General features: G+C 37.7%; 1 protein-coding gene across 1 annotated transcript in view; it reads left to right on the top strand.

Moving 5' to 3' along the window:
• CHMP2B (charged multivesicular body protein 2B) overlaps positions 1–4,070 on the top strand; it is a 44,644-nt gene extending 40,574 nt beyond the window's left edge. The window contains exon 6 of the mRNA XM_053704562.1: positions 2,773–4,070. Coding sequence (XP_053560537.1) covers positions 2,773–2,886 — 114 coding nt within the window. The 3' untranslated portion in view covers positions 2,887–4,070. The remainder of the gene's footprint in view (positions 1–2,772) is intronic.
• The last annotated feature ends 8,698 nt before the right edge of the window (positions 4,071–12,768 follow it).

Below are 12,768 nucleotides of genomic sequence, written 5' to 3' on the forward strand. Positions count from 1 at the left end.
AGGGGACAATTGGGAAGCAGATTTTCTGAGCAGGCAGATTTTCCATCCGGGGGGACTCCATCCGGAAGTGTTCTCCAGGCTAACAACCAAATGGGGGTTACCAGAATTGGATCTGATGGCGTCCCGTTAGAACACCAAGCTCCCAAAGTACGGCTAGACGTCGAGGGATACTCAAGCTTTTCTGATAGATGTCCTGGCAGTTCCTTGGAACTTCAGCCTGGCATATCTCTTTCCTCCATTTGCTCTGCTTCCATGAGTCATTGCTTGGATCAAACAGGAGAGGCATCTGTAATTCTTATAGCTCCTGCGTGGCCTCACAGGATCTGGCATGCAGATCTAGTAAAGATGTCGTCCCTTCCTCCATGGAAACTACCTCTCAGGAGGGACCCTTCCTTCATCCGAATCTCGTTTCTCTGAAGCTGACTGCTTGGAGATGAACGCTTGATTTTAGCCAAGCGCGGATATTCTGAAGCGGTCATTGAGACCATGGTTCAGACTCGTAAGCTTGTCACTAGGAAGATTTACCATAAGATATGGCGTAAATATCTTTATTGGTGTGAGTCTAAAGGATATTCTTGGAGCAAGGTTAGGATCCCAAGGATCTTGTATTTTCTCTAGGAAGGCCTTGAGAAGGGGTTATCAATCAGTATTCTTAAAGGTTTAGATTTCTGCTTTATCCATTCTGTTGCACAAGCGTCTGGCGGACGTGCCGGATGTCCAATCCTTTTGTCAGGCTCTGGTCAGAATCAGGCCTGTGTTTAAATCGGTTGCTCCACCTTGAAACCTTAGTTTGGTTCTTAAAGTTTTACAAAAGGCTCCGTTTGAGCCTATGCATTCCTTAGATATTAAGTTATTATCTTGGAAAGTTTTGTTTCTTGTTGCTATTTCTTCTGCTCGGGGGGTTTCTGAACTCTCCGCTTTGCAATGTGATTCTCCTTATCTTATATTTCATGCAGATAAGGCAGTTCTCCGTACCAAGTTTGGTTTTCTTCCAAAGGCTGTTTTGGACAGAAATATTAATCGGGAAATTGTTGTTCCTTCTCTCTGTCCTAATCCTTCTTTTTATAAAGAGCAGTTGTTGCACAACTTAGAATTTAAGAGCCCGCTCAACATCTATCTGCAGACTACAAAGGACTTTCGTCAGTCTTCTGCATTGTTTGTTTTTCTGGTAAACGTAAGGGTCAGAAAGCTACTGCCACTTCTCTTTCTCTCTCTGGTTGAGAAGTATTATTCATTTGGCATATGAGACTGCTGGACTGCAGCCTCCTGAGAGAATTACAGCTCATTCCACCAGTGCGGTGTCTTCCTCTTGGGCCTTCAAGAATGAGGCCTCTGTAGAACAGATCTGTAAGGCTGCAACTTGGTCTTCTTTGCACACTTTTTCTAAATTCTATAAATTTGACACATTTGCCTCGGCTGAGGCTTCTTTTGGGAGTAAGGTTCATGCGAGCTGTGATGCCTTCTGTTTAGGTTACCTGTCTTGTCCCTCCCTTATCTGTGTCCTCTAGCTTGGGTATTGATTCCCAACAGTAATCGCTGATCTGTGGACTCACCGTGTCTTAAGAAAGAAAGAAAACAAAATTTATGCTTACCTGATAAATTTATTTATTGACATGGTGAATCCACGGCTCTCCCTGTTTTTTTTTTCAGTTTTTGTTTATGTAAACCTCAGACACCTCTGCATCTTGTGTTACTTCCTTTCTCTACTTTTCCTTCGGTTGAATGACTGGGGGATGTGGGAAAGGAAGTGATACTTAACAGCTTTGCTGTGGTGCTCTTTGCCTCCTCCTGATGGCCAGGAGTAATATTCCCAACAGTAATTGCTGATCCGTGGACTCACCGTGTCAAGAAATAAATTAATTTATCAGGTAAGCATACATTTCCGTTTTTCTGTGAGCTAACGTTTTCAACTGTTCTCCAATCAGCACTCAAGCTACAACAAAAGTGCCATAAGGAGAGAGCACTAATTGAACAACAATTCAAACCGTTAGTTCACAGAAAACTTGACTTTTGAATTTTGCGGCAGAGCGTGGGGTATTTAAATTTCACATCTACATTAAATTAAAAAGTAAGGTATAGCATATCTTTACAACTGATTAATTAAACTCCATCTAAAATATCACTAACATTCCCAATCTATTTTTATAAAGGAGGAGAGTTTACCATCACTTTTAACGTGAAATCATTTAGATTTTACTAATTTTAAAATCAAATTAGTTTTTTACATTTTTCTCTAAACCCTGTGTCATTTTTTTGAACTAATTCATCTGTTTAGTTTTATGTAGTTTGTTTCAGTAGACCCTAGCAAGTGTGTTTTAACTTTTCAAGGTTAAGCAAACCAAAATTTAAAAAAAAAAAAGAGCAAGAAATAATAGCTAACACACCAATAAACATCTTAATGCATTGTATATGATCCTACTTAAATTGTTAAAATATAAAAATACAGTATATGTTTAAAAAATAAACCGCTTTAATTTAAAAAAAAAAAAAAGTGCATTATTTCACCTTAAATGGTGGTTACAGCTAAAAAGAAAAGTCCACCTTAAAATATATACATTTGTTCAAATAAATCCAAGGTGGAATATATACTAAATAAAGTGTTTTTGATGTCAAATATTGATTCCCTTTGCTTCCTTATTTTTGAACCACTGTTAAACAGTATGGACTTATTTTTTTTTATATGCTCCTTTAAACAAGCCCTTTTTTTATTTTATTTTTTATTTGTATGCTAACGTAATATTTGTGGGGTTTTTTTGGTTTTTTTTTCTACAGATGGCAAAAGCACCATCAGCAGCAAAAGGATTACCATCTGCACAAGCTTCAAAATCTTCAACTATTTCAGATGAAGAAATTGAGCGACAACTTAAAGCATTGGGTGTAGATTAACATTTTTCATTCTCAAGTCTGTGTGTGTATATATACGTATATATAACCAATATTCTTCTGGTGGAATCTATGTGAACTTGAATATAGCTACAACTAAAACCATTCAGGACCTGCTTTAAAGGAGTGATATATATTTTAAGAAGATACAAGAATCATCACGTGTATTTAATTTTTTTTTTTTCTAATGGACCGTTTCTGTGATATAAATTCTGTGTATAAAACACTAACCTTTGCATTCGAATTGCATTTTATCTGAAGCACTGCTTGAACCTAGAATTTCTAATCGGCTGTGAAGAGTGGATAAATACATAATAACAATATTACAATTACAAGTTGATGTGGGAGGAAAACAACAAACATGGTCTAGTTTAGAAAATGATCAGAAAATGATAGCATACTTTATTTCTCTGTGTCATAGAATATATGTGCATGTTAGCCTGGTCTCCTAAACTGCATGACTCCTGCATCAACACATTTCTTTGGGGATAATTGTTGGAAAATAATATTGCCTGTCTGCTCTTACAATTATGTAGTCTGTTTTACAGTTTAAGTTATTGATTCATGGCACCTTACTCAATATAGATTAGAGATTAAATATTGCTTGTATTAAAGTTTGTTTTGTATAAACTTCTTTTCATATAACACAGAATCAAGAATCTTTAATCCTCATACTATAGAATAACTGACTAGGAATATTTAAAATTTTGGGACTAAAATATTCTAAAATTATGTGGAATTAAAGTATATTGAATAGGAAAAAGGTACTTGGAGCAATCTTAAATTTGTTTAAATATTAGGTTATGTGTGGATACTGGTATTTTTTATAATTCTGTAAACCATTTCGCACATTACATGAAAATAAGATTTCATACCTTCTGAGTACATTCATCATTAGTTTGCTTTTATTTCCCTTGTTTTAAATAGTAGCTTGAAATTGCTTTTTTGCAAACTAAGCAAATGGAAAATCCTAATTTAATATACTTTTTATGTGACGTAAACCTCTCATTTGTGTGCCTTTGTAAATAAAAGCCTTATCATAACTTTGTACAACTGTCTAGTAATATTCATGGTTCTTGAATTTTAAGGTGTAAACATGTTTTTGAACTACATATTTTATAAAGAAGTGTTTCTTTAAGTGTAGCTAGTTATATGCAATTGATAAACAATAAAAATAATTTTTTATAGCTGCATGCATTTTCATTTAAATGATGCTAGAGGATCAGTGTATATAAAGTGTCGCTAGGTGTTTATAATGGAATTTGTTTAGCTTTCTTTCATGTAATTGGCAAGAGTCCATGAGCTAGTGACGTATGGGATATACAATCCTACCAGGAGGGGCAAAGTTTCCCAAACCTCAAAATGCCTATAAATACACCCCTCACCACACCCACATTTCAGTTTTACAAACTTTGCCTCCTATGGAGGTGGTGAAGTAAGTTTGTGCTTGATTTTTATTATTTCTTCTATGATTAGCAATTCTAAGCATTCTGAAGCCCAATTCTTCTCAGAGTACAGTGTTTGTCAGAGAGATGTGAAGAGAGTATCGCCTATTTGATTTTGTTTCCCTCGCGGGAAATCTTTTCAAGGGTTCTTTGTTATCGGTCGTAGGTATTCATCTCCTACCTCCCTTTTCGGATCGACAATATACTCATATACCATTACCTCTGCTGATAGCTTTCAGTACTGGTTTGGCTATCTGCTATATGTGGATGGGTGTCTTTCGGTAAGTATGTATCATTATTTAAGACACTCTCAGCTATCGTTTGGTGCTTTATGTATAAAGTTTTAAATATATGTATTTTACCTATATTTGCTATGAGTCAGGTCTATGTGTATTTCCCTTTGCAGTCTGGCAGTTTCGTTATGGGAATCATGTTTTAGGAAGTTGGTCTTACCTGGGTATAGTCTTTTTTTTTTTCAATTTGACTTGTTTTTTCTTTGAAAAACTTGTGGGCAAATTAGGCTCGTGAGGGCGCAAAATGCTGTTATTTATTGCTTCATTCTTGGCACGAGAATCTTTTTGGCGCGAATGTGCGTCTGTAATGTCGCAAGTTCGTAATTTCCTGCATCTTAGTTGACGCTAGGTTGTTTGGCGCAAAATTGTGTTTATGACGTGAGTTGCGTCGTTTCCGGATGTTTGTTGGCGCAAAAACATTTCTCAACTTCCTTTTGCGTTGTGCGTCATACTTGGCACCAAAGAATGTAGTTTTAATTTTACCTCACTTCCTATATGCTCCTTGCCTTCGTTATGCTCAGAGGGCTATGCTATTTGCTTTTTTTTTTTGCCAATTTTAGCATTTGCATTATTAACTATTCCTTAAACTGCTGTATGTGGAAATAAGATATTTCTGTTTAAATGTTTTTTTTTTCTTTTTTACATTTTACAAGATGTCTCAATATGATCCTGTCTCAGAAGCTGCTGTAGGAACCATGCTGCCTGAACACAGTTCTACCAAAGCTAATTGTATCTGTTGTAAGTTAGTGGAGATTATATCTCCAGCTGTAGTGTGTAAAAGTTGTCATGATAGAAACCTTTTCTGCATGCAAAAGTTTATTAGTGCTAGTACAGTATCTGTTGTTCCTTCAACATCTAAAGTACATGATATCCCTGTTTATATGAAAAAATATATTGCTGATGCAATGCAGAAGGCTATGACTGGTATACCGCCTTCAAATAAACGTAAAAGGTCTTTTAAAACTTCTCATATTACTGAAGAAATTTGTAATGACCGACAACATACTGATATATCCTCCTCTGATGAGGATCTCTCTGACTCAGAAGATCCTACTTCAGACATTGACACTGATAAATCAACTTATCTTTTTAATATTGAGTATATTCGTTCTTTGTTAAAAGAAGTGTTGATAACTTTGGATATTGAGGAGTCTGGTCCTCTTGATAATAAATCCAGTAAACGTTTAAATTCAGTCTATAAACCTCCTGAGGTTTTTCCTGTTCCTGATGCTATTTCTGATGTGATTGCTAAGGAATGGTCTAAGTCTGGTACTTATTTTGTTCCTTCAAGGTTTAAAAAGTTGTATCCTTTGCCAGTGGTTAAATTAGAGTTTTGGGAAAAAGTCCCTAAGGTTGATGGGGCTATTTCTACTCTTGCTAAACGTACTACTATTCCTATGGAAGATAGTACTTCTTTTAAGGATTCTTTAGATAGGAAGATCAAATCTTATCTACGGAAAGCTTATTTGCATTCTGGCTATATTCTCAGACCTTCCATTTCTATGGCTGATGTTGTGGCTGCATCAACTTTTTGGTTGGATAGCTTAGCACAATGGGTAAAAGACTCTGATTTGCTTAGCATTGTTTGTTTGCTTCAACATGCAAATCATTTTATCTGTGATGCTATTTTTTATATCAAGATTAATGTTAACTCTATGGCTAGAAGAGCTTTATGGCTCAAATCATGGAATGCTGACATGGTATCTAAATCTAGATTACTATCTCTATCATTCCAGGGTAATAATTTGTTTGGTTCCCAGTTGGATTCTATTATTTTCACTATTGCTGGGGGGAAGGGAGTTTTTTTTTTGCCTCAAGTTAAGGTCTAAGGGCAAATCTAAAGCTTCTAATCGGTTTTGTTCCTTTCGTCAGAATAGAGAACAGAAAACCACTCCTTCCTCTAAAGAATCTGACTCCAATTGGAAGCCATCCTCAAGTCCAAGTCCAAAACCAGCCCCCAAGACTGCATAAAGGTGCGGCCCTCAATCCAGTTCTGCTGGTGTAGGGGCTGATTGAAATTATTTCAAGACGTTTGGGCAAGTTCTATTCAGAATCATTGGATTCAGAATATTGTCTCACGGGTATCAAATAGGTTTCAGAATAAGACCTGTGAGAAGATATTTTTTCTCTCACGTTACAAGAAATCCTGTGAAAGCTCAGGCTTTTCTGAAGTGTGTTTCAGATCTAGAGCTTTCAGGAGTAATAGTACCAGTTCCAATTCTGGAACATGGTCTGGGTTTTTATTCATATCTATTCATTGTCCCGAAGAAGGAAAATTCTTTCAGACCAGTTCTGGATCTGAAGTTTTTGAATCAATTTGTAAGGGTCCCAACTTTCAAGATGGTGACTATAAGGACTATTTTGCCTTTTGTTTAGCAAGGTCATTACATGTCCTCAATAGACTTACAGGATGCGTATCTTCATATTCCGATTCGTCCAGACCACTATCGGTTTCTGAGATTCTCTTTTCTAGACAAGCATTACCAATTTGTTGCTCTTCCATTTGGCCTAGCAACAGCTCCAAGAATCTTTTCGAAGGTTCTCGGTGCCCTTCTATCTGTAATCAAAGAGCAGGGTATTGTGGTGTTTCCTTATTTGGACGATTTCTTGGTACTGGCTCAATCTTTTCATTTAGCCGAATCTCACACAAATCAACTTGTGTTGTTTCTTCAAAGACATGGTTGGAGGATCAATTTACCAAAGAGTTCCTTGATTCCTCAGACAAGAGTCACCTTTTTAGGTTTCCAGATAGATTCTGTGTCCATGACTCTGTCTTTAACAGACAAGAGACAAATTACATTTGTTTCTGCCTGTTGAAACCTTCAGTCTTGATCATTCCCTTCAGTGGCTATGTGCATGGAAGTTTTAGGTCTCATGACTGCAGCATCGGACGCAATCTTCTTTGCTCGTTTTCATATGAGACCTCTGCAGCTTTGCATGCTGAATCAATGGTGCAGGGATTATACTCAGATATCACAGTTGATATACTTAAATCCCAACATTCAACTCTCTCTGTCCTGGTGGTTGGACCATCATCGGATTCTTCAAGGGGCCTCTTTTGTTCGTCCTTCCTGGACTGTGATTTCAACAGATGCAAGTCTCACAGGTTGGGGTGCTGTCTGGGGGTCTCTGACAGCACAAGGAGTTTGGAATCCTCAAGAGGTGAGGTTACCAATCAATATTTTAGAACTCTGTGCAATTTTCAGGGCTCTTCAGGCTTACTCTGAAGCTACTAAAGATTTAATTCGTTTTCAGACAGACAATATCACAACTGTGGCATATGTCAATCATCAAGGGTAGACTCGCAGTCCTTTAGCGATGAAAGAAGTATCTTGGATACTTTCTTGGGCAGAATCCAACTCCTGTCTAATTTCTGCGATACATATCCCAGGTGTAGACAATTGGGAAGCGGATTGTCTCAGTCGTCAGTCTTTACATCCAGGGGAGTGGTTTCTCCATCCAGATGTATTTTGTCAGATTGTACAGATGTGGGGTCTCCCCAAAATAGATCTGATGGCTTCCCATCTAAACAAGAAGCTTCCCAGGTACCTTTCCAGGTACAGGGATCCTCAGGCAGAGATGGTGGATGCGTTAGCAGTTCCTTGGTTTTACCAACCTGCTTACATTTTTCCGCCTCTAGTTCTTCCAAGGGTGATCTCCAAGATCATATTGGAACAATCACATGTGTTTCTGATAGCACCAGCATGGCCTCACAGGTTTTAGTATGCAGATCTTGTCCAGATATCCAGTTGCCAACCTTGGCCACTTCCTTTAAGGCCAGACCTTCTGTCTCAAGGGCCGTTTTTCCATCAGGATCTCAAATCGCTAAATTTGAAGGTATGGAAATGAAATTCTTAGTACTTAGTCATAGAGGTTTCTCTGATTCAGTGATTAATACTAAGCTACAGGCTTGTAATTCTGTTTCAAGGAAGATTTATTATCGAGTTTGGTAAACCTATATTTCATGGTGTTTTTCTCATAAATGCTCTTGGCATTCTTTTAGGATTCCTAGAATTTTGCAGTTTCTTCAGGATAGTTTGGATAAAGGTTTATCTGCAAGTGCCTTGAAGGGACAAATCTCTGCTCTTTCTGTTTTATTTCATAGTAAGTCTGCTAAACTCCCTGATATTCACTGTTTTGTCCAGGCTTTTAACCTGTTGTTAAATTAATCTCTCCTCCTTGGAGTCTTAATTTGGTTTTGAAGGCTTTGCAGGCTCCTCCTTTTGAGCCTATGCATTCTTTGGATATTAACCTACTTTCTTGGAAAGAGTTGTTTCTTTTGGCAATTGTCTGCTCTCTCTTGTGAGTCTCCTTTTCTGATTTTCCATCAGGATAAGGCTGTTTTGCGGACTTCGTTTAAATGTCTTCATAAGGTTGTGAATTTTAACAACATTAGTAGGGAAATTGTTCCTTTCTTGTGTCCTAATCGCAAGAATACTCTTGAAAGATCTTTACATTCTTTGGATGTTGTAACAGCTTTGAAATATGTCGAAGCTACTAAAGATTTCAGGAAGACTTCTAGTCTATTTGTTGTTTTTTTTTTGGTCCTAGGAAAGGTCAGAAAGCCTCTGCCATTTCTTTGGCATCTTGGTTAAAGTTTTTGATTCACAAGGCTTATTTAGAGGCGGGACAGTCTCAGAGAATTTCAGCTCATTCTACTAGATCATTCGCCACTTCTTGGGCTTTTAAGAATGAAGCTTCGGTTGATCAGATTTGTAAAGCAGCAACTTGGTCTTCTTTGCATACATTTACTAAATTTTACCATTTTGATATATTTGCTTCTTCTGAAGCAGTCTTTGGTAGAAAAGTTCTTCAGGCAGCTGTCTCAGTTTGATTCTTCTGCTTATGATTTGTTTTTTTTTCTTGAAATTTATGTGAAATTTATGAGAGACTTATTTTTTTGTGGATTTAATTTTTTCAGCGCAAATAGCTGTTTTTATTTTATCCCTCCCTTTCTAATGAATCTTCTGTGGTCTTCAACATCTTGGGTATTTCTATCCCATACGTCACTAGCTCATGGACTCTTGCCAATTGCATGAAAGAAAACATAATTTATGTAAGAACTTACCTGATAAATTCATTTTTCATATTGGCAAGAGTCCATGAGGCCCACCCTTTTTATGGTGGTTTTGATTTTTGTATAAAAAGCACGATTTTATTCCCAGTTCCTCTTTTTGTGTGCTTTTTTACTCCTTTTTTCACCCCACTTCTTGGCTATTTGTTAAACTGAATTGTGGGTGTGGTGAGGGGTGTATGTATAGGCATTTTGAGGTTTGGAAAACTTTGCGCCTCCTGGTAGGATTGTATATCTCATATGTCACTAGCTCATGGACTCTTGCCAATATGAAATACATGAATTTATCAGGTAAGTTCTTACATAAATTAAGTTTTTATTCTAACTTTGGATAAATAAATGTTGAATCCAGCTCATAAACATTACATTGTATTATGGCCATACAGTTTTACATCTAGTTTGTTTGCTGTATTTTTCATTTTGTAACAGGTTTTTTTTGCAGGTGCTTGCAAATATGATGAAAATTTGAAGTAAATTGGTTGAGTACTTTGAAGTTAAGTGTTTTGAAAAATATTACCTTTAAATGTTAAAAAAAAAAGTAAAAAAATTAGAGCAACTTACCGCAAAATCCTGCTACACCAATCTTTTTAAAATGAGCAGTTTGTCAACATGTAAAGGTTTATAATTTCCTTATTTTGATATAAATGAAGATATGTTCAATAGCGTTTTTTGCAGCAGAGGGTAGTGGTAGTTTTTGTCCCGGATATTGGTCTGCGATTTAAAATTTGATTGTAAACAACAACTCTATATTATGGACTGTTTCCTCTGTACTTTTATAGTTTTGGGGCTCTTTAGTATTGTGCCCTGTAGGGATATTAAAGGGACATGATACCCACATTTTGAAACACTTGAAAGTGATGCAGCATAGCTGTAAAAAGCCGACTAGAAAATATCACCTGAACATCTCTATGTAAAAAAGAAAGATATTTTACTTTTAAAATGTCTTAAATATTCACACCCCATTGTAAAGGACTTTAAGCTGCCAATCAGTATGCCTGTCCCAGGACTTGCAAGGGAGCAGCGTGCCTCATGCACACTCATGCTATTTTCATATTCAGTTTAAAGAAGTTTACTATGAAATCTCAGGCAATTTACAGTAAAACAGTTCATGACCTCAGCACTGCTGATGCTGATTGGCTGCTGGTAATTTCTTCCTTTTTTTAACCTGCAGCTGGACAGTAACTGCAATAACTTTTACACAGCCCTTACTCTGGTGTCCTGAAGAAATTATGAGGTAAAATATTTTCCTTTTCCTTCCTAAGATAGGGAGAGTCCATGGCTTCATTCCTTACTGTTAGGAAATAGGCTTAAATATCCCTCCTACTTCCTCATTACCCCAGTCATTCTTTGCCTTTCATCACAGGAGGTGGCAGAGCAGTGTCAGAAGATTTGGAGAGTCCTGAAAGGGTATCTGCCCTACAAGATAGGACTGGAGTTTTAAGTAGTCATGTCAACCTTTCAGTAAGAGTATTGATGAAAGTTAAGGTCTGGAGATGCAGGGAAAGTTTTTCTGTGAAACCATCCAGACTACTGCTAACAGCTCCTAAGCAATCAGTGTTGACGAGTTTCACTACCTGCTTTCTCTCAAGCCCATGTCAGGAGCGCTGCTATAAGACTGTCACACTTGAGAGGCTGTGTTCTGTTCCACAGCATGGATCCTGAAGGTAATTGTTTAAATTTTTACACAAAATGCTATAACAGGGTCACAGTGTGGCTCCTTTATACCTTGATAGGATCCAGGGTTAATATCCTCTGAAGGGGGTTTATTGAACAGTTGGGGTTAATTAATCAGTGTATTAATTATTTACCTGCTGCTTTGTGTGATTTTTTTCCTGGGCTGATATACTGTGTGTTTTTGGCTGGAACAAACCGGTTTCACTTTCATTTTTGAAAGTGTGGCACAGCTTCTATTACTTGCTGTACTTGTAATAATAGGCAAGTCCTGTCTTACACTCCATGTGGGTCTATGTTCAATTACTCCATTCCGGTTGAGACTTGAACCTGAGGAGAGCATTTCCTCTGTTAACTGTCTGGGTCTAAGAGGTGGTGAGTGCACCAGCCATTGGGAGTATAAAGGTGCAGTTTTCTATAATAAAAAACGTTTTTATTTGTGTCCTTCTGTTGGTATATAAATAAAGAAAAAGAGAAAGTCTCAATCTATGTTATCACCTATAAAACATTCATATTAGCCAATAATAACACTTTATATCCTGCAAGGGCAAATGCTCTTCACATCTAAAAATGTGTGCTTTAACTAATTAATATAGTTGCTTTGCAACTCCTCGCAGTCCAGGGGGCAGACCAATATAATGCCCTATATGAGTCCCAGTTTGTAAAGGCAAAAAGTCCTGAGTAAATATAACCCAAAAGTGGTGCTCATATGCTCATATACAAATATTCCTGTTACCCGGTGCTCCTCTTGCAGATATCAACGTACAGCATCAGAGGCAAGGTACACAAACTAGACAGTCCCCATATAAGGCTAGTATCACTCACCGGCTGCCGTGCTTTACCGGGTACCGACCCGTCCACCATCCGCGGAATAAGCTTCTTCTCCGGCAGCCTGGGAGTTTCCAAATCTTGAGCGCGCTTTACCGGGCACCAGCCCGTCCACCATTTGCGGAACAAACGCCGTCTCCAACCGCCTGACAGTGCCTGAGACTTGGGTGTGTCTCAATCCTCCTTGCGGATTGGTCCTTGTAGGAAGCCGAGCCTCTGATGTGATTCCACTGATCCGGAGGAAGTTTCCACAGCAGACTCCGCAATCCAGTGCGGCTGTTTATCTCCGGTGTTATATACAAAAAGTGATCGTGAACTGCACCGGGTGTAGGGAATCTTTAGCCTTTGGGTAAAACACTGTGTCTTTGAATCGGCTATATCCTTGGTCCGCTTTTCCAACAGGCAGTGCAGTTAGGTGCCTAGCAGTGGCAAAAGAGAGTCCAAAAAGAGAAAAGATTTGCCAGGCACCTCAAATTTTAAAAATTAATAAACTTTATTGTGACAAAGTTAAAACATGGAGAGAGAGGGGATAAGACACCCCTAAAGTTAAACAGACTGACATGTTTCGGCACAG

The sequence above is a fragment of the Bombina bombina genome, chromosome 3 (assembly GCF_027579735.1).
Source record: "Bombina bombina isolate aBomBom1 chromosome 3, aBomBom1.pri, whole genome shotgun sequence".
NCBI classification, from domain to species: Eukaryota; Metazoa; Chordata; class Amphibia; order Anura; family Bombinatoridae; genus Bombina; species Bombina bombina.